The 21,898-nt window shown below is 41.9% G+C and overlaps 2 protein-coding genes across 4 annotated transcripts in view; one reads left to right on the forward strand and one right to left on the reverse strand.

Moving 5' to 3' along the window:
- LOC125928461 (cytochrome b-c1 complex subunit 2, mitochondrial) overlaps nucleotides 1-8,566 on the forward strand; it is a 30,617-nt gene extending 22,051 nt beyond the window's left edge. The window contains exons 11-14 of the mRNA XM_049639164.1: nucleotides 265-345; nucleotides 2,796-2,872; nucleotides 6,833-6,986; nucleotides 8,321-8,566. Coding sequence (XP_049495121.1) covers nucleotides 265-345; nucleotides 2,796-2,872; nucleotides 6,833-6,986; nucleotides 8,321-8,404 — 396 coding nt within the window. The 3' untranslated portion in view covers nucleotides 8,405-8,566. The remainder of the gene's footprint in view (nucleotides 1-264; nucleotides 346-2,795; nucleotides 2,873-6,832; nucleotides 6,987-8,320) is intronic.
- Nucleotides 5,184-21,885, reverse strand: PDZD9 (PDZ domain containing 9). Of its 3 annotated transcripts, XM_049639171.1 has the most exons (6): nucleotides 21,754-21,884; nucleotides 19,712-19,891; nucleotides 15,076-15,265; nucleotides 9,564-10,275; nucleotides 6,749-7,611; nucleotides 5,184-5,350 (listed from the first exon to the last, which is right to left on the reverse strand). In XM_049639171.1, exons 1-4 carry the CDS (start codon nucleotides 21,782-21,784, stop codon nucleotides 9,882-9,884), a joined length of 795 nt encoding a protein of 264 aa, XP_049495128.1. In that variant the 5' UTR covers nucleotides 21,785-21,884; the 3' UTR covers nucleotides 5,184-5,350; nucleotides 6,749-7,611; nucleotides 9,564-9,881. The 3 variants fall into 3 exon arrangements, with proteins under 3 accessions (XP_049495128.1, XP_049495130.1, XP_049495129.1); XM_049639173.1 differs by lacking the exon at nucleotides 19,712-19,891 and having other exon boundaries at nucleotides 21,754-21,885; XM_049639172.1 differs by lacking the exon at nucleotides 6,749-7,611.
- Nucleotides 21,886-21,898: the final 13 nt, after the last annotated feature.

The raw sequence follows: 21,898 nt of genomic DNA on the forward strand, positions 1-21,898 counted from the left end.
TCATCAAAAGAAGGTTAGAAAGTACCCAGCAAAAAGTAAAGAAATAATCCATTTTAGAAAGATTTAAGTGAAAAAAGTTAAAACCATTATAGTTTTGAAAGAAGTAACCTGTATACAAAACACTGCAGTCATTAACAGAACTGGTTACATGAAATATTAATATATTTTGCTTATACTGTGAAGGTCCAAGTTTTTGTCTATTTGGGAAATTTTGCCCTGATTATCTGGTAAAAGGACATACAGTAAAATTTCATTATATTTCAGGTTTCCGCTTTTAATGCCAGTTACTCGGATTCTGGACTCTTTGGGATTTATACCATTTCACAGGCTGCTGCAGCTGGAGATGTAAGTTGCAGACTCACCAACTCTCACAAGTTTCTTTCTCCTCCATTAACATGTTTTTAGTAAAAATAGTGAGTGAGTGAATGCCATGACTTACCAGAGCTCCATATAGTGTAGTACCATTGAAGTGTGTCTGCAGTGGAAGGAACTTAAAAATGTATACTCGTGCTAGCAGGAAAGAGGGAAGAAGTGCCTCTTTCTTGGCTCTGTTTGGACAAATGACATTGAGTTGTCTCTTGGACATATGTATTGAGAACTCAGGTGAGGTCAAGGCCAAGATGTACATTTGGGAGTCCTCAGTATAGAGATTGTATTGAAGTGAGGGTTGTGTGTAAAAGACTGTAGGAAAAGAAAGCTGAAGCTCAAGTTTAGGGAAGTGCCACCAAGTAACTAAGGAAAATGGCCAAGAAAACAGGAAGAAAAAGAAGAGAACCTGGTATTTTTGGAGGCCAGAAAAGAGAGAATGATTAATATAATTTTCATCCACTGTGGGTTAACATCCATTTAGTTACCACAGGGAGTTCTAGTAGTTATAGCAAACTAGGACATCATTTGGCAATATTATCAGTTTTCACCAGACTGTTGGAAGTGAGCTAAAATTTATAGTGTTAGAGAATAAGTGAGAGGCATAGGCAAGTGGAGCTCAGACTTGCAGGGAAGTAAGTTGTAGTTTTGGAAGAGTTTACACACTGAAAGCAAAGAAAGATTGGAGCATATATAGGAGATAGGAAATTATAAATGGATCAGATCTGAAAAAGCAGGAGCAGATGGGATGTAGAGTACAAGTGGACATTTTAGCCTTGGACACAAAGACTGATGTTGGGAGAAGAGGATATCGAGAAGATGCAGAAGTTCATTCCTGATGAGGTAGGAGACGACATCATGTCTTACGAGAACGGAGAGGACGCCTGGGCACTCAGTCACTTAAGCGTCCAACTTTGGCTCAGGTCATGATCTCATGGCTCATGAGTTCGAGCCCCACGTCTCTCAGCACACAGCCCACTTTGTTTTAAAAAAAAAAAAAAAAAAATTTTTTTTTTTAATGTTTGTTTATTTTTGAGAGAGCGCGAGAGCGCACACACAGGCAGGAGAGGGGCAGAGAGAGAGGGAGACACAGAATCTGAAGCAGGCTCCAGGCTCTGAGCTGTCAGGACAGAGCCTCATGCAGGGCTGAAACCCATGAACCGTGAGATCATGACCTGAGCTGAAGTTGGCCGCTTAACTGACTGAGCCACCCAGACACCCCACACAGAGCCCACTTTGGATCCTCTGGCCCCTTTTCTGCTCGCTCGCTCTCAAAAATAAACATACATTAAAAAAAAAATTAAAAAGAATAAGGGAGGAGAGTTTAAAGAAAAGAATGAGATTTGGGACAAATGAATGGCTAGATGCATGGAATGGGCCTCAGTGGTCGTGTAGATGCCTCCTTGAGATAGGAGACCACAAATTCATACTGTAGTCACGCATTTCCCTTATTACACATATGTTGCATATTACAGTCACTTCATAATCTTTCTTCAGTAGTATTCCTAATGGAGAAATGGAGGAGGCAGGTAGTAGGGTTGATCCAAGATTGGGAGCCTGCAAAGGAGGCAGGTTAGAAGTCTGGGCAGATGGCAAGAGAGTGGGGCACACTGGCAAGAGTAACTGTGACAGAGAAGTGAAGCAAAAGGACCTCATAGATTGAAAGTGGACAAATCAGGGAACTAAAGATCTTGATAAAGTGAAAGAAAGGGATAGTGTGATTAAAGGCTTAGGCCATGGGACTTGTAACTGGGGATTTCACAGAGCAAATTTAGGTCATGTCCAAATGCTGGGCGTGGCTGTAGAAATAGATAGCTAAAACACAGGGAAAATGAAGGTCCTAGTGTAGGTGATTAGGGATAGGTCAGTAACCCAGAATGGTGCCAAGGTCAGGATGGAGAAAATCATGGGCCAGGTTTATGAACTTACCCAGCAAATATTTGCCGAACATGCACTCACATCACTGAAACTTGATTCCTTCTTGACTCCAGCATCCCAGGCATGGACAGGCTTTACAGATCAGCTGTACATGGATTACTACTTTCTTCTTAGTGAATAGTAAGGAATAGCAGTATTAATTGCATGACACTTTAATAAGAGTCTAGGGAAATTTGAAAGGTGTTTATTCTCTACAGGCAATTATAAATCTCTGTGTTTGCTTTTCCTGAACCACACTGGCATCCTCTGCACTCTGCCACTTTTTTAAGAAGCTTGGCTACTTGGCTATACTATAAATTGTACAAACAGCTGCTTTATGGAACACTAGAAGAATGAGGAACACATGGTGACAAGAATTCCAAATAGACACTGTGCTAGTTCCCTGGAACTAACGTTTCATCTTGTGTTTCCGCCTCAGTAGAGGAACATTTGATTGCTCAAGACACTTTGGCACTGATCAAAAATGACCAGCTTTTTCTTGTCTGTCCTAGGTTATCAAGGCTGCCTATAACCAAGTAAAAATGATTGCTCAAGGAAACCTTTCCGATACAGATGTCCTAGCTGCCAAGTAAGTTTCAATATTAAATGTGTGTTTTGTGTTTCAGTTATTTGAAAGTTGTATTTTTTTGAGTTATAACAATATTGTGACATGCACAAAAGAAATGAAAGGTAAAGTATTTAAAAGGAAAGGGAACAACCCACATCTACCACCCAAAGATGTAATTATTAACGTTTTGCTTATTTTCTTGCCCATTTTTATACATTTTTAAACATAATTCTTATTATTGTATATATACTTATATAATAGCATGTTTATTGTAGAAATTTTAAAATAAGAAACAAAACATTGAAAACAATCCCTCATTCTTTACCAGTGATTCCTCCTTTTTTTTTTTTAATTTTTTTTAATGTTTATTTATTATTGAGAGACAGAGAGACAGAGCATGAGCATGGCAGAGGCAGAGAGAGGAGGAGACACAGAATCCGAAGCAGGCTTCAGGCTCTGAGCTGTCAGCACAGAGCCCGACGCAGGGCTCTAGCTCACAAACTGCAAGATCGACTGAGCCGAAGTCGGACGCTTAACCCACTGAGCCACCAAGGCCCCCCCCTCCTTTTCTTAACATTATAATGTTTTCATTCAGATTACTAAAAATGTGTTAGGGGCGCCTGGGTGGCTCAGTCGGTTAAGCGTCCAACTTCAGCTCAGGTCACGATCTCGCGGACCGTGAGTTCGAGCCCCGCGTCGGGCTCTGGGCTGATGGCTCGGAGCCTGGAGCCTGCTTCCGATTCTGTGTCTCCCTCTCTCTCTGCCCCTCCCCCGTTCATGCTCGGTCTCTCTCTGTCTCAAAAATAAATAAAACCTTAAAAAAAAATTTAAAAAAAAAATGTGTTACAAACAGTATTAACTGGGGCATCAAAATATACTTGTTGGACATTTCCTACAGTTGGAAATTATAAACTATAAAAGATATCTTTGGGTTTGAAACATTTTTATTTCATATTACTTTCTTGGTATGGATTCCCAACTGGGTCGAGAGCTAAAAATACTATAACCGAAGTCTGTGTTAAAGTGCATGTGTGTTTAAGTATTTTTATTTGTATATTTCAAAGTCACAATGTAAAGAGGTCATACCCCTTTATAATCACACTATCAGTATATGAGAGTGCCTATTCTACCATAACCATTAGCAATTTTTTTTTTTTTTTACCTCTTTACTGATTTGATAGACCAGAAAATACAATAGTGCCCCCTTATCCGTGGTTTAGCTTTCCAGTTACCTGCAGTCAGCCACAATCTAGAACCAGATAATCCCCCTCCTGACTTATTGTCAGAAAATCACAAGTAGTTGAACATTATGTCACAACACCTACGGCACTCACCTCACTTCATCCCATCACACAGGCACAGGCATTTTGTCATCTCACATCATCACAAGAAGAAAGGAGAGTACAGGACAATAAAATATTTTTAAATGAGAGGGACAGACCATATTCACATAACTTTTATTATAGCATATTGTTATAATTGTTCTCTTTTATTAGTAGTTACTGTTAATCCCTCAGTGTGCCTGATTTATAAATTAAGGGGCACCTGAGTGGCTCATTTGGTTAAGTGTATGACTCTTGGTTTTGGCTCAGGTCATGATCTCACAGTTCATGAGTTCGAGCCTCGCATCAGGCTCCACACTAATAGCACAGAGACTACTTGGGATTGTCTTCTCTCTCTGCCCCTCCTCTACTCGCACTCTCTCAAAATAAACAAACTTTAAAAAAACACCTTCTAAAAAAATAAAAAATATACTTGTGTAAGTATAAGAAAAGCATAGGATGTGTAGGGTTTGGTACTGTGGTTTTAGGCATCCATTGGGGGTCTTGGAAAGTAATGCCCCACGGATAAAGGAGGATCTGATTAAAAGATGGAAATACCTGTCTCCTATTTGGTGATTTTTAAATTCCCATTGAAAGTGCCAGCAACACCCCTCAATATCTTCAGGGAGAGTCTCGAACAAATCAGCTTGTGTTTTCATACAGCAGTTTAAAACATTTATTTGATTCCACCCATTTAGGACAGTTCAAAATGGGACTCGTAAAACTCAAACTGTCTTCATGGTCATTTAATATGACCCACCAAGGAAGTATGACAGGGCAAATTACAACCCAGGAGGGAACAACTTCTCGGTCATTTCTGTTCCCATTAGTAGTAGTATTTCTGTTACACTGAGAACACTAAAAAATTGCATCTCTTGAATAAGTACAGTTTATTAAATATTACAAACATGGAACCAGGGATTGATTGATAGGATGCAATTCTACATGATTGTACTAGAAACAAAACACGATGAGAATAAACTGAAACACTGGATTTACTGAAGAAAAACTGATTTCAAATCTAATTTATTTCAGAAAATATATTTCCTTAATGCCCCACAGTTTTTATAAGGTACAGCAACATGTAGAAAATGGAATTTCAGTTTTTAATGTCAATGTGTTTGTGTTCTGCCATTTTGATAGAGTTGATATTTTTCTTGTAAGGTTCTTAGTCTTTCTGTAGTGAAAGAGAGAAAGTAAGGCATTGCTGAAGGGACAAACTGATAATCTCTTGGTAAAGTTTATTGTAGCTAATTTTTTTTTTAAGTTTTTATTTAAACTCCAGTTAACATGCAGTATAATGTTAGTTTCAGGAGTATAATTTAGTGATTCAACAGGTGCCCTCCTTAATCCCCATCAACTGTTTCACCCATCCCCCTGCCCACTTCCCCTTCAGTAACCATCAGTTTGTTAATTTATTTTTGAGAGACACAGTGTGAGTGGGGGAGAGAGAGAGGAAGACACAGACTCTGAAGCAGGCTCCAGGCTCTGAGCTGTCAGCACAGAGCCCGACATGGAGCTCGAACCCATGAAAACCGTGAGATCATGACCTGAGCTGAATGTTGGACACTTACTTAACCAACTGAGCCATCCAGGCACCCGTTAAAATCTTTAATTAAGCTGACATTGTGGTAAAACTGCTGCATTAAATTGTAATTATGTTTAAATGGTAGTCGTGTACAGAGTGCCAAAGGAGGATAGTTTGAGAGTTAAATTAAGTGTCTTAAGTAAACACCAGTTTCTTTGAGAGAATTATGAATTGGATTTTGTTTTATTTTGTATTGACGCTTTGTGCCCATATTTAAGCTGCAAGGACTGTAGGACCTATAATGACCTTTCCCACCTGCCTTCTCAATTATGCCCTACCCTGAGACAAATCTCAGTGTAGAAATGGTCCTGGGGGGCGGGGGGAAGATAGAGAATCAGCACACAGTATTCTGCTAAGTGAACAGCGTCTCAAGATCCCACATAGATATTCTCCCTTAATAGAAGTGCCTAAAATCATCACCAGAAAAGTATTAGGAGGCAAGAGTTACTTCACTAATCAAAACTTCACATTAAAATTAGTGTTGGGGCACCCGGGTGGCTCAGTCAGTTAAGTGTCTGACTTCAGCAAGTCATGGTCTCGTGGTTGGTGAGTTTGAACCCTGCATTGAGCTCTGCACTGACCATGCGGAGTCTGCTTGGGATTCTGTCTCCCTCTCTCTCTGCTCCTCCCCCACTTGCACTCCTTTCTCTCTCAAAATAAACTTTTAAAAAATAAATAAAGTAGTCTTAATAGTCTTAATGAGGGGTGCCTGGCTGGCTCACTCGGTGGAGCCTGCGACTCCAGATCTCAGGGTCATGAGTTTCAGCCCTACATTGGGCATGGAGTCTACTTTAAGAAATAAAATAGTCTTAATGAGATACAAGCTCTAGTCTCAAATCAAAAGGCAGTCGTTGGGTTTTCAGTATAATCTTATATTGACAGCTTTCTAAATAGTAATGTAAATAAAAACATAATTGATGAACTAAAGAAATGGAATGCAGCTGTTCAGCACTGTAAGATTTCAAAGCTGTTAATTTGTGTACTTACCAAAACATGTTTGAGTTTGAGTTTAAAATTGTCTCGCTCTTATAAGACTGGCTTCTGCTTAGTTACATATTTTTTACTGGACAGGAACAAGCTGAAAGCTGGCTACCTAATGTCAGTGGAGTCTTCTGAGGAGTTCCTGGATGAAGTCGGGTCCCAGGCTCTGGTTGCTGGTTCATACACACCACCAGCCACAGTCCTTCAGCAGATTGACTCCGTAGCAGACACAGATGTTGTAAATGTAAGCAAATGAAAACTTATGATTTAACATCAAACAATTTGACCTCGACCCAATTTCAGAAGGAATGCATAAGTTCCCTTGGGCTATATATGTCACTGTCCTGCTGTTTGGTGCCTGTCCACCTGGTGTGGAGGTAGGAGGGCTCATTACCATCACGTCTGTAAATGGCTCATCAACTTGGGGTGTATGTGTCTTCCTCATTCAACTAAATTACCAATAGGTTAAACCATTTTAAATTCTTAGAGGTCAAGAAGAGTTGAATTATTGGTAATTTCATGTGATTCAACCTAATAGTTGAGTTCGGTGTTTGTTCTCCTCTCAAGAAATAAACTGTCGTGCCAATCCTGCACGATCCAGGATCTCAGGATTTTTGTTCATCTTCTCAGCAGGAGACATTCTGCTATTGCTTTTTGTTTTTTTTCCACATATATTATTGTGAGACTGAATTGTTTTAAGGGCCAGGACCGTATCTTATACCTTTTTGTACTCTCTACTATGCCTAACAAATACATGAACTACAGAACAAATCCACAATCAGTGGGTTTTCCCAGTTTTTTCCACATGAAAAATGTCGACTCCTCTTGCATTGTAGAGGTCTCCACCATCTTCTCCCCAACAGCTCCACCTTAATGTAGGGACAATGAGCATAGAAAAAAAAGAAACAGGGTATTTTAAGGTCGTAACTTAGACTTGATTTCACTTTGCCCCGAAGTTTATCATTCCATACCCTTCCAAATGGCTCTCCTTTACTATACTGTTGCTGTGGGAGTCCCAGCCCAGCTGCCTCTTCATGATCTCCCTGTGCCTGAGACAGCATGGGGCACTGCTACTCACGGTAGTACATCTGACCTCATCGGCCAGCCTTTTTGCTTCAAATAGTGGCATAAAGGAAACAGATAAAAGTTTGACTTTTATGTTGACAGTTGGTGTATTTTTATCGACTCAGACTATTTGCCATCGCAATACAGAAACAGTAAAGTACTGCCCTGCCTGAGGCTGACTCTGCCCTATTTTGCAATGTCAGTGAGGTTTTCCCTATCCCCCTTTTTACCAGCTACCCTCATGTCTGGAGCACCACACTTGCTCAGTCACATGTAATGAGGGAACATTCAAAGGGACAGCGGAGCTTTGCTTCCTACATTGTCACAAATTAAAATAACGTACCAGCCCTCTCCTGTAGTTAATCTCACAAGAGGCTAGTACAGAATTGCTGGCTCAGGATGCCCTGTCCATAAACTCTTGAAATAACAAAATAGATAAGTTTATCTACTGCATAATACATTTTCTTATTTCTGTTAATTTTTTCTGTCATTTGTTTGTTTGTTTACTTCAAGGCTGCAAAGAAGTTTGTTTCTGGCCGGAAGTCAATGGCAGCAAGTGGAAATCTGGGGCACACACCTTTCGTTGATGAGTTGTAAATTCTGAAACAGGAAAGAGCTGAACATTTTCTCAGCCCAGAGCAGCAAACACGTGAAAGTCAAAAATCTCCAATAAAACATATATCTTTTTTTTTCCCCCAATAAGGTGAAATGTCTTAAAGCATAAATAAATTGTTCCCAGCTGACTTAAAGTCAATGAAACATTCTGTTGAAATGTTTTTCTCATGTCTTGGCTATCAGTTAATCAAGTACTTATTATATGCTGAGGTCTTTGTTTTAGATGCTGCAAAGGAGAACAGGAATCTAAAAGTATAGAAGCTCAGAAACTAGTAAGATTATTATCGAGGACTTTAAAAATTTTTTTTTTAGTATTTTTTTTTTTTTAATTTTTTTTTCAACGTTTTTTATTTATTTTTGGGACAGAGAGAGACAGAGCATGAACGGGGGAGGGGCAGAGAGAGAGGGAGACACAGAATCGGAAACAGGCTCCAGGCTCCGAGCCATCAGCCCAGAGCCTGACGCGGGGCTCGAACTCACGGACCGCGAGATCGTGACCTGGCTGAAGTCGGATGCTTAACCGACTGCGCCACCCAGGCGCCCCTAGTGTTTATTTTTGAGACAATGCAAGAGACCGAGTGCAAGCAGCAGAGGGGTAGACAGAGGGAGACACAGAATCTGAAGCGGGCTGCAGGCTCTGAGCTGTCAGCCCAGAGCCCGATGCGGGGCTTGAACTCACGAACCATGAGATCATGACCTGAGCTGAAGTCGGACGCCTAACCGGCTGAGCCACTCAGGCACTCCTTTTATCGATGGCTTTTAAAGATAAAGCCAGTTTAAAAATCTGTCCTTTTGGGTCAAAACAATTAAATGGTCTGAGTTTTACCCCCTTTCTTTACTGCCTTTCTTGCAGTATAGTTATTTCTGAAAAATCTAAATTCCCTGTTAGTCATATCTTATATTCCCACTGCATCATTTTATGTCTGATTTATCTTCACTGTGTGACAGAGTTTTGTTTCTCATCTTTTCCCTCTTCCTCATCTGTTCCCATTCTGTTTCTTAGGGCTGAAGGGGGGGAGGTGGGGTGGAACTTTATGTGCACAACTAGCCAGAAAATATATCTCTTACTTATTTTAAGTAGGGCATTTGAAGTTTGCAAAACAAGAGAAGCTAACTGTCTAAGTAAAAATGTGGCACTTACCTTAAAAATTGAAATTCTCTCTATGTTCATACATTCTGGTCCTGGGTTCCTCTGCCGCATTTTGTAAAAGATGAGATGTTCTTCTCAGAAGGGAGTGTGTTAATGATGTTGCTATTTTGGGAATAAGGTGGTGAGGCCTGTCTGACCCCAGGGAAGTCTTTGGATTATCACATTGAAGAATGTCTCTGACGGCATCAGAATGCACTTGTGAAAGAATGGGTAAGTCTGCACATATTCCTCCTGTAAGTATAGCAAACCTGTGCATAGCAATGCACAAAAATTAGATGCTCATGTGATCACCAGTTTGCAGACTGCTGCCTAAGCAACTTTTGATACAGGTTGACCCCTGCCCTTTTCAACTTGGGCAAAGTCTTCTAGCCAAAATGCATCTGAGGTAGAGGAGGCTGTGGATGAGGAAGAGCTTTGGTTGTCTCGCTTCACCATTGTCCAGTATGGAGAAGGGGGCCTCACTTCTCTCTTGGGATCTCTGTGAATCACCACATCAGCATTAATGCCTTTTCCTACACTAATAGTACGGTTCTTCTTTTTGTAGCTATGCCATTCTCTGGAGATAGACATTGGTCTCCTTGCAGAGTGATGCTCACTGGACTTTGAATATTTATAATACTTAAGTTTTTTATCTGAAACTACATCTTCACCGTCATCACTGCTTGCCAAAGGGTCTTTTGCCTGCTCAGTTTTCTTTGTTGTGCTGAAATGAAAAAAAAAAAAAAAATAGTGAAAGACATGTATTCTTCATGTCTGCATATTCATTGTCCCCTAACAAGATGTCTTGTAACCTGCTTTGGTTCATCAAAGAAAGGATATAATTTAGCTTTAGCACTTTGTGTTATTGAAGTTTTTCTCTCCAAAACTGTCTTTAAATTTGTTTCCACTCCTAAATGTAAATCAGATTCTGCCTTAAGTTTTTTCACATCACTTTCAAAAGTTTGAAAATAACTTGAGTCAGACTACTGACCAGAATATTAGCAGGTTTTAAGGTGTGGGTTAATTTCATTCCAGAATGACAGGTCAACCTGGCCATCTCCTCCACAGAACTCTTCTCATGGGTCACATGGGGTCAGTAATAACAGTGTCTTACTGATTTCCAAGGTATTTAGGAACTAGTGGACCTCTAAGTACACTAGTTATCGGGAAATTTTTGAGCCTTCTTTTTTTCTCCTGAGAACCATCATTTGCCTCTCTTTTGAGTTTACAAATGTGTATTTATACAACACCCTCTACATCCAGATGTGTCTCATTCACTATTCCACTTCTCTGTTGCTGTCCAAAAGCTTTTAAAGATTTTTTTTGTTACCTGCCCCAACTATTGGCTTTCTTGAGAGGTTGTATGGAGGTTTTTAGCAGAGGAAAGCAGCTACTCATATACCCTTGACTGAAGAACCGGTCGTCTTCAACTGAGCATGCAGCTTCAGAAGGGATGCATGTGGAGGGGTGAGGGAGGAAGGGGACACCTGGTGATCAATGGAGTGACAGATGTTGCAGCCAGATCACCCTCACATCCCTGACTATTAGCTTTCTTGGTTGTTGAAACTTGGCCAATGCTTGCCTGCTATCATCTACAGTTCTCTTGAACTTTTCTAACATCTACATACCTGAGCTTGCCATTGCTTTCCTGAACAAATGCTGTTACCTCCTCCCCCTCATCCTGGTGCTGTTGCCCAGCAAATCCGTTCTTAGATTTTAACATTCATTTAACAAAGATCTTTGTGATTATAGACCTTTGGTACATCTGTCCTGCTAAAAGGAAATATGAAGTTGTTTTCTTCGCCACCCCCCAATCTTTTAGACTTGGCTTGCATGATCACTAATATTCTTGCAGGTGTGACCGTTGTACTTGCTCCCAAAACTTCGAACAGCTTTTCCGAAAGTTTCTCTCTTATAATAAACAGTTAGTAACTGAGCCACTAGTCTTACTGTGTGATTTTCCTTCATCCTTGATTTAGTGCTGTGCAAGGAGGTTCAGAAGACCTCAGGACTAGAACAGGTTGCCTTCAGACATGCCTAGGACTTCCTGAACAGCACGTGAATGAAAACAAAATCCAGGTTACTTTTTTTTTTTTTTTTCCAGACTGCAAAGAATATCTTTTGTAACTCTGTATTAGGTAACTATAAAGGACAGGTAGTAGGGTCAGATTCTTATTAAACTGAAGTAAGATTATAAAGCCACAAACGAGCAGAAGTCAGAGTTAATTACAAACAGTTTTCTATCACTGGACCTGCCCAGAGCATTATGTGGAATATTTTCCAATGGGCACACAGTACCATTTACTCATGAAAAAGATCATACCAGCTTTGTGTAAGATGCCTTTTCTTTCCCTTTGTGCTCCTTCTCTGTCCTTTCCACATAAATTACTAAAGTGCCTTAGATATAAGCACTTTGTTTCAAATTAAGAAAGGGATTTAGAAAGTGGTTGGTATTGTTCTTAAGTCCTGTGGGCTTTAGTCTCATACTTGAGTTGTGCTATTTCTGTGTTTCCTCCTTATTTTTGAATGGTCGGTCTGTCGTTCTTAGATTTTAAAATTCTGTATCTCAAACTCTGAACAATTAAAATGTGAACAACATAGTCATTCTATAAATAAGTAATTAAGAACTCAGCCTTGAGAGCTGCACTCCCCAGTACAGGGCCCACCAGCTAGGTATGGCAGCTAAATTTGAATTGATTAAACTTGAATAAAACTTAAAATTCTTCAGTTGCAAATCCTCACATTTGAGGCTCTTAATAGCCACATGTAGCCCGTGGCTACCACATCAGAACGGATCAAGAACATTTACACCATTGCAGTAAGTTCTTGGATATTGTTGCTCTAGAGACAGATCTAGTCACTCTTAGTCCTGTGACCACTGGCAAGTTTACACACACCTCTCTTGGCCTCAGTTTTCTTATGTAACCATGATGATAAAAAGAATTAACCTGAGGATTAAATGGCATAATACTTGTAAAGCAGTGTCCACCACATAGTAAGCAATGAATAAGTGTTCACTGTTATCATTAATGATTTTTAACTGTCATGATTGGTTTGGTTATTGGGGGAAAAACTTGTCCCTAATTTGTGTCTGATCTAAGGGGACAGCTGGTACCCAGCTCTGGTCCACTGTCACCATGTGAGGACACAAGCCCATCTTCTAATTTTTTAGGAGAAACCAGAGATACAGATAATTTCCATGGAATCTTAGATATGTAAATTTGGCAACTAATGCAAATATTTTTTATTTAAAAATTTTGAAATATACAGAAAAATGAAAAAAAGAAACCTAGTTAAATGAAAAAACTTACAAACACTTTGCTAGCCCTTGGAAAAGCCCCTCCGTATCCTTCCTTCTCTCTACAGTCACTGCTCTTCCGGCTTTTTAAAATGCTGTGGGAGACTAGCAAAGCACATCTGTTGACCATATCAGTTCTTTGGACCAAAAGTTGGAATATCTGAAGTAATGTCTATCCAGTGTGGACCATTTTTTAGTCCTTAGTAAAGTTCCTAGCCAGCTTTCCCTGAGCCCATCCCAATAACCAAAGATACACAGCTGTAACAACTAGTGCTCAGAAATCTGTCAAATTAATAAGGACCACTCTTGCATCAGAGCACTGAACTTGTCACTGAAGGAGAAGGATCTCATGTTCTACATGTCTTCATGTTCTACACAACTTCCTCACATATCTGATCCTCAGAGGAGTCTCTGGTACTCCTGTGTTACAGATAAACAAGCTCTCAGAGATTAAGCGATTTGCCTGAGCTTCAAAGCTGGATTTTAATTTTCATTCACTCTGAATAAATGAGCCCTCAGCCACGTGAAAGTCCTGTGGTAGATTTAGCCTAACAACACAGACTTAGTCCTTGCCTTCAGTTTACGTTCTCCCAGGGCAACATAGTAAACAATAGATTGTACAGATTACTTCATTGAAATTAGGATAAATGCTGTGAAGGAGATACACAGGTTTCTCTGAAAGCATATGACAGATGGACCAGACAGTGTTTTAACACTTCCTAACTTGAAGGCCCCTTGGAAAAATTTTGCACCATGAGCCTTCAACAGTGAGTAATGACAGAGTCCTAGGCATGTTGTACACAGAGAAGGGCAAGTGTAAAGTCCGAGGCAAAGAAACATAAGACAAAGAAGCTGAGAGGCAAAGTGGACTAGAGAGGGAAGAGGACAGCAGTATGTGGTGAGGCTGTGGGATACAGACCCAGCCACATGCAGTAGCATAGACCAGTGTAAGGGTTTGGGCATTTATCCTGAGAACAGGAGGTCTAAAAAGATTTTCAGCAGGGAACACGTCACATTCAGATTTGCACTGTAAAAGGATTGTTCTGTGTAGCAAATGAATAGGGGAAGAGAGTAGACGGTGGCTCTGACTGGGGTGATGATAGTGGCCAGAGAGAGAGATGGACAAATGTGAGAGAGAGTCGGAAGATAAAATGACAAGTTTTGTGATTATATGGGGTGGAAACAAGGGAGATGGAGAAATCTAGCACAGCCTCTAAATTTCTGACTTGTTCAACTAGGCAAATGCTCCCCCAGTAAGATAGGACCACCCCAAGGAGATAAGCAGTTAGCTGGCTCTTGATCTTTAGGCATAACGAGTGTGAGGGGTTTGTGATACATCCAAATGAAGCCACCAAGTGGGAGAGAGAAAGGGTTTAAATATACAAGTTTGAAGATCGTACAATTTGAAAATCAGTCCTGTAGGGAGAGGGACGGAAACCACAGGCATCAGTGAGGGTGCCCAGGAAATTGAGAGAAGAAAGCCAAAGATTGAGCGCTGGGGAACTCCAAGGCTGAAGCCTGGGGAAGACGTTTCAACAGAAGAGGGGGTGGGAGTTGTACAGTGTCGAATGTTGCTCAGGAGCCACACACAGTGACGACTTGAGAAGAGTCTACTGGAATCAACCTGAGGGCTGTGAGTGGCCCTGCAAAGAGGCCTCTTGGACAAGTGAAGACAGCAAAGCCTGGACTGAGATTGGGGGAGAGCGCCTGGGAAATCATCTCCTGGGGAAATGGCCACATCTGATACAGCTCTTCACACACGTTTGGAGCCAAAGGGATAGGACTGTGGCCGGCGGCAGGGAGAGGGCAGCAGAGTCAAGGTGGGGTTTGTAAAGAGGCAGAGGCCCCAAAAGCCTTACATGTTATTGAGAAGGATCCACAGAAAAGCTGAATGTGCAGGAGACAAATGAGGGCATGGGATCCACAGCACGTTTGAGGCTGACTCTGGACAAAGGGACACATTGCAGGTAGATTTGGAGGCCGAGCTCCCATTAGATGGTTCTCTCTCTCTCTCTCTTTTTTTTTTTTTTTTTTTCCATTTCTGTTTTAGCTCCAGATTCAAGGCTCTTGCCTCTATCAATCTGCCTCACATTAGGTCCTGCAGATTGTACTTCTCCAGGATTTAAAAACCCACTAAATTACTGCAGTGGTTTCACCAAGACCACGTGCTTCACAGGCTCTGGGGAACAGTAGCACAACAAAGTTTTCCTAAAATGAACGACTTACCGTGTTAACGGGAATTTGGTCTCAGGGATTAAATCATATATTTCTTGCCATTCTTGGGGTATGTCAATAAAATCTCGGTAAATCTTGATTTGTAGCACTGTTCCTATGGTGATGTGTTGCAAAAGTTTTAAAAATTCTCGAAGAGTATATCCTAACACATTGGCATGGCCAACACTAATCAGAACATCACCTGAAGAAGGAAAGAAATTATCAGTAAAATTAAGATAATGGGTCATTGGGCTCATACCACTTCTGGCTGCACTGTGAGGTATTCCATTTTACGAGTTCAACCAGACTCCAGCCTTTATTTAATAAAAGTGACCAACTAGGTGACATGAGTGTCCTTCGCATAATGAATGCATGCAAGATGTTTCTTAATAGCGGTGTAGAAGATATTCTATCATGTTTTTATGGTATTTCTTTAGTCCTTGGTGTGAAAGAGGCTAAAAATCGTTTATAATCTGAACCATCCTTTAGGATTCTAAAAATGTTTGTTTCGAGTAAAATGAATAGTCATTATTATTTAAAAAAAACCACTTACACTAAGTGAGTAAATGACCTACTTGCTATTGTACCTGCCTGGCAATTTCCAGTGCCCTCCACTCTATTAACATAAAGCCCTTCTGGGGCGCCTGGGTGGCTCAGTCGGTTAAGTGTCCAACTTCGGCTCAGGTCATGATCTTGCAGTTCGTGAGTTCAAGCCCCGCGTCAGGCTCTGTGCTGATGGCTCAGAGCCTGGTGCCTGTTTCAGATTCTGTGTCTCCCTCTCTCTCTGACCCTCCCCCGTTCATGCTCTGTCTCTCTCTGTCACAAAAATAAATAAACATTAAAAAAAAATTTAACATAAAGCCCTTCATTTTAATTTTCTGCCTTGTGCGGTATTAGTTGAGCAAGTAATTCTGCATGAAACAATGGACATTTAGCATGCTTTAATTAAGCTTAAGATGTGTATATAGAGAGTATGTTGGATAAAGGGATTTGAAAGCTAGACTGCCTACTTCAGGGCATTGCTGGACAGGAAGGGAAGTGTGATGGTCAACCATAGAGCTTCTAATCTCCTGGCAAGTGGGAAGAAAACCACATCTTGACAGCAAGTCCCTGGACCCCCTAAGTGCATATCTTTGTCCACCTCCCTGCCGCCAGCACCTAGGGCATGGACATGTAAACTAGATCCAGCCACTGGGCACTCCCACCTGGGTCACTGAACCTGGGCAGGAGATGCAGCTGGGTGATGGAAGCACCCGGTTTCCAGGGGTAGTTCTATATGGCCCCGCGTTCTGTCATCATTTCCCAAGCCTGGTTCTCCAGCCTTTCTGGCAGTTCTGTTAGACTCAATGTTCTAAGTTCAGTGCCTTCACAGGCACTGTTTTCGATTGCTTGCAGTGAAGAATCCTGACTAATGCAAGGATATTCAGCAAGAGAGGAAGGGATACAAAGAAATTACTTCTTAAGGGCTCACATTAGGTAAAATCTTAGTCTTCAGATCTTACTAGAACTAACAGCCTGCCAAATGGTAATGGAGACTTTATCACTAACACTGGATAAAGAGACTCCAATCAAGTCCCAAAGGATGTGTTCATTTCTCTGTGCGTGAGAAGCTAGGGACCTCTCAGTTACCTTCATTCCCAGACAGCAGAAGCCTAACCTCCAAGGAGGAGAGAGGATGCAGTACCTTCTGTGATACTACACCCCACTGTGCTGTAGTTGGGAATTAATGCTGATCTCAAAGGAAGGCTCCAAGGACAAACTTTCATGGTGCTAGATCCTATCAGAAACTTCAGTTTAAAAAGAACTTAAGTTTAAAAGTACTGAAGAAAATGAATACTTGGAAGGGTGAAGAAAAACCTGCTTTGGTCTTACAAAGTAGCTGATGATAAAACCAGCCTAGGATCTGCAGCTAACTTCAGAATGAAACAAGCTTCTCCCAGCCACCTGCAGAGTGTGCCATCTGAAACAGCTGTTCATCCTACAGAGGTTAATTACAATGGCAAAACAAAACCAAACACCTCACTGGATGAGTTTACGTGCCTGATGTTAAAAGGAACGTTTATAGCTGAAAGCTATGGCTTGGCATTCTGCTTAATTACGTTGTTGAAGGATGTTTTTTATCAAGAGGGCAGAAAATAAACAGCTTAATTCCCTGACCATCCTGACTGTAAACCAAAGGTGTCATTGTATGAATGTGATTACTCTGACAATAGATATTAACATTGCCCTTCATAAAGAAACATCAATCTGGTATTTATGAATACCAACCCCATTACACTTTTTTTTTTCTGTTTTAATGGGCTGTAGGAACCACATTATTATAAACCTTGTCTCGATTACCTATATTAAATCAACTTTGCAGCAGCCAAGCCACTACTGAAAAATAAATTTTTATTTATTTTTCTCCATCTCTCCCGACAAGGCTCTGAGTTCCACAAGCTCCAGGTGGCTAGAGACCACATCTGTTTGGCTTACCATTATGCCCTCCTGCCTAGCAGGACACCTGCACACAGTAGGCATTCAGGAAATGCTTATTGAATGAATGTGACCAGTATATGACTTGTATTTACCTTCAAAGCTATACTATTTCTTAAGACTCTAGATATCAGTCTATTTAAAGGCATATTGGCCAAAAGGAATTTAAATTCAGCCAGAATAAACAAACACTAAACTAAACTAGCAAATTCAATAGGAAATGAAACCCAATTTGAAACACCAGAAGAGAAAAATGTAAAACACGTGGATGAGAAATAATGGGGCTGGGAGGTAACAAGGTCGAAGAAATAGCAGGTCTGTGGGACTATCACCTCTGAAGATCTCATTCATTGTTAAAAGGACTGAATTCTGGTCTTTGAAACCAAGAACCTGAGGAGAACTGACTGACCCATCATGAAGAGATTTGGGACTCTGGACTCTCTCCGGTACTGAAATCCCACTTCCAGTCAAAAGTGTGGGCTCTCTAGACATGGGTTCAAGTCCCAGCTCTGCCCACCCACTTAGCTCTGTGTATTGACCAAGTTACTACACCTCCAACCCTCTATATTGTGTTATCGACCTTCCAGGAGTTTGTAAAGACTAAATTAGATAATAGATGTGGAAACACCTTGCACAATGCCAGTGACAAACATTTATTATTCATTTACTAATGCACAGACATAATATGTGCCAGCATTAAAGGTAAATCCTGGATTTAAAAGATGAATTCAAGACTGCCTCTGACCTCCAGGAGCCCACTAACCGTGGCCACACCATGAGGTTCTGTTTCCTGTGCATAAAAGCACACTCCTGTCCCACTCCAGCGAGTGTGTGCTCTGGTTATGAATCAGCTTCTGTTGCGTGACCCCAGAGAAACTGAGGAAAAGCTCATGGGAAACTGTGCTGGACCTGTCTCCCTGGCGCTTTGTTCCCCAGCACCAAGCACTGCCATTTGGAGAGAATGTTTTGGATTATAAGGTGGGGGCAAACTTTCATAATGGCATCATTTATCTATTTACTTCTTTAATCCCCTGCTTCTAACACAAGCTGCGGTTAGAATCACCTGAGGAGCTTTTAAATCATGAACTGCCCTGTCCCCAGCCCCCTATCAATTGAATCAGAACCTCTGGGGAGATGGGGCCTAGGCATCTCAGTTTTAAAAGCTCCCAAGGTGATTCTAGGAAGTAGCATTATAAATCAGTAATTTAATCCACGGGGCTCCTGTACCACAATCATTTTTTATTTAAAGAAAAAAAGAAAGAAAAGCCACAAGTCAGGAACAGCCTAAGAGAAATGATTGCCAGTATTTCCATAGAACTGTCGTTTTCAAAGCACTTTCATAAAATTTATCTCTCCAGATCCTAGCAACCTCTGAGGAAGGTAGCTGTTATCCCAATTTAGACATGAGGTGACTGAGGCCTAGAAGGTTAAATGACTGCCCAAGGTCACAGAACTAGAAAGTGACAGAGCCTGGGCCTGACTGAATTCAGGCCCAGCTAAAACCAGATGATTCTTGTTTCTCACCACCTTACCATCCCATTGTGCCTCCCTGACTACTGAGCACAGCCCTAGAACTGGAGCAGACACTGGAAAACACATCTTGAACTGGATGGAAAATTCATTCTCCCAAAGACAAGAGAAGCAGGGCAGTGTTGATCAAAGGCCTTGGGCTCTGAAGTCTAACAGAGAGGGTTCAAATCCCTGATCCCTGGTGTGACAATGGGCAATTTACTAAATATCTGACTCCTTATCTATAAGGTGGTTTAATGCAGAATCTACCTCAGGATTGTCAGGAGGATGAAATGAGATCATGCTTCTAAACATTAACGATGATTAATACTGCCTACCTAGAAGAAGAAAAGTCCACAGAGAAGCATAAACTCTGGAATGACACCATCCCACTTGCCAGAGTGGGGTGAACCTAGACAAGGAACTCAATCTCTGTGCCTCAGTTTCCTCCCCTGTGAAAGGGGGATGACAATAGTTCCTACCTAGAGACTTACTGTAAGAATTCAGTGAAAAAATAAAACAGCAAGGGTTATTAAAGTGCTAGCAACCTGCTGGCCCACAGAAAGCTCTCAAACAATGTCATCATCATTATTATGGTTACACTAAAACCTATTAACCGGGGTCTCCCCGAGGGCAGATGGGGGCAGGGGGGAACCACAGTCACCTGGCTGGAGTTTTCCATCCGTGGCTGCAGCCCCCGTCCTGATGAGGTGGGTGATCTGGAGGTAGGGCCCATTCTGGATGATGATCAGGCCTAAGCCCAGGTTGCCCACAGTGAGTTTGGTCTGCTGAGTTTTGCTCAAGTTGTGTATGGATGACTTGACATTGAAGCCAACGTTTTTGCCTAATATAAAGAGGGGGACATTTTTTAGTCCTTCGCCTGGACAGCAGCATGACAGTATCACTGGGGTTCTAAAGCCAGATCCCTGGGGCAGTTCCTCAACCTATTTATTTCTCAGTTTCCTCATCAGTAAAGTGAGGACAGTACGTGTCTAGCTTGGAGACTTGTTATGAGAATAAATGAGACAGAGGGCTTTGCACAGTGCCTGGCACCTGCTGAGTGCTTAATTAATGTCAGTTATTATGTATTCACTTGACAAATGTTTCTTGATGCAGGCAGTGTGCTAAGAAATAGCAGTTTCTTGCCCTTATGGATCCTCCAGCTTAGTGGAAGAGACAGATACTAATCAGTCACATAAATAGATGTTGAATAACAAACTGTAACACATGCTATGAAGGAAAAATACAGAGAGCTCTGAGGAGGACTGCCAGGAGGCCAAGGTATCCTGCGGGAAAGGCAGTTCAGGCTTCATACAGAAGGCAAAATTTGAATCGAGGTCAAAAAGACCAACAGGAAATCTTGAGACAAAGGAGGGTGGGAGGGAGCAAACTGGATTGAGGCTGTAAGGAAAGAACAGAGATGCACTGGAGCACTCGTGAGGAGCAAAGTCACAGCCGACTGGCGTGGCCTCACAGGCTTACCTCACTGGAAAAGCTTAGGAGCAGGTTAAGCGGGACCCTGTAACATTTGTAAAACAAACAAATGAACCCGGCTGGCTGCTGTGCGGGGCACAGACTGCGGGATCCAGAGTGGATGTGGGAAATCGAAATGTTACTGGAGTCACCCAAGCATGCCATGGCAATGTCAGTGGAAATGGTAGCGAAAGATCATTTGGGAGGAAAATCCGGGAAAATGGGTGGTGGTGGAAGGGTGCCGAAGTATGTTTTCTCCAGAACTGATTCTCACAAGAAAAGTTTCAAAGACTATGGAGTGATTTAAAACAAGTTACTTTCCTAAAAGGAAGCTTCTCAGAAGACTCATTTTCAGTACACAGGAAGTTTCTGGGGACATTTGTTTTCAGCAGCTCTTCCTGAAGGACAAGTGACAGGCCTTTGCGAAATCCATGTGACTGTGGTGTTTTGGGGGGGCCCAAGAGGCCTGCTGAGGGAGGGGTGCCCCCTGTTCCCCCACCCCCAGGTTCATGACCCTTCCCTGTAAGCAAGTGTCCTTGCTGTCTCCAACCTCACCTTCCCCCAAACCGCAGAGACTCTATAAGAAAGTAAAGTAACCCAGTATAAAGAAGGTACCACATTCGGAGATTTTTCAGGATTCTGGGAGCCATTTGGAGCAGGTCAGACCTTCCTTCAGCCTCTAGCTCCTGAGCATACAGAGAAGTGGCATCTCAGGCAAGGTCTGAGTTCCAACCTCAGCTTGCTACTTCATTGTGCTTAGGATAAAATAATCTATACGAGACCCAGTCTCAAAAGACAGCAGGGTTAAGGGAAAGAAGGCAGACTCAAAAGACTCCATACCACACGATTCCACTTTTATGACACTCTCCGTGGAAAGGGCAAAACTATAGAAACAGATCAGGAGTGTCAGGCACTGAAGTGCAGGCTGGTGGCAAAGAGGAGCAAAGTAATTTGGGGATGGGGGAGGGAGCGTGTGTGGGAGGGAAACTTCCACATCTTGATGGTGGTGGTGGTTATATGTGAGTATTCATTGATCAAAACTCAGAGCTATACACTAAAAATGGGCGGGGGGGGGGGGGAGGCTCTTACTGTATGTAAATTATAGTTTGGTAAACAAATGATGGCGAGGGGCTAACTCCCAGGCCAAGAGGGTGACGTTCCCATTTTACAGGGGAGGCAAAGTAATGAAGGCTTGGTCTCCAGGGCGTCTCCCTCTCCCCACTCCCCAGTTACCTTTTTTGCTTTTATGGGCGGCCTTCTCCATGGCCCCAGGAGGGCAGACCGCTCAGGAGGGGCCTCCTGGAGCCGAAGCTGGAGTGGGTCCAACTCCCAACTGTTTCGAACCCGCGAGGAGGGGGCGCACAGCGGGCTGGCCGCC

This window comes from Panthera uncia, chromosome E3 (genome assembly GCF_023721935.1).
Source record: "Panthera uncia isolate 11264 chromosome E3, Puncia_PCG_1.0, whole genome shotgun sequence".
Lineage (NCBI taxonomy): Eukaryota > Metazoa > Chordata > Mammalia > Carnivora > Felidae > Panthera > Panthera uncia.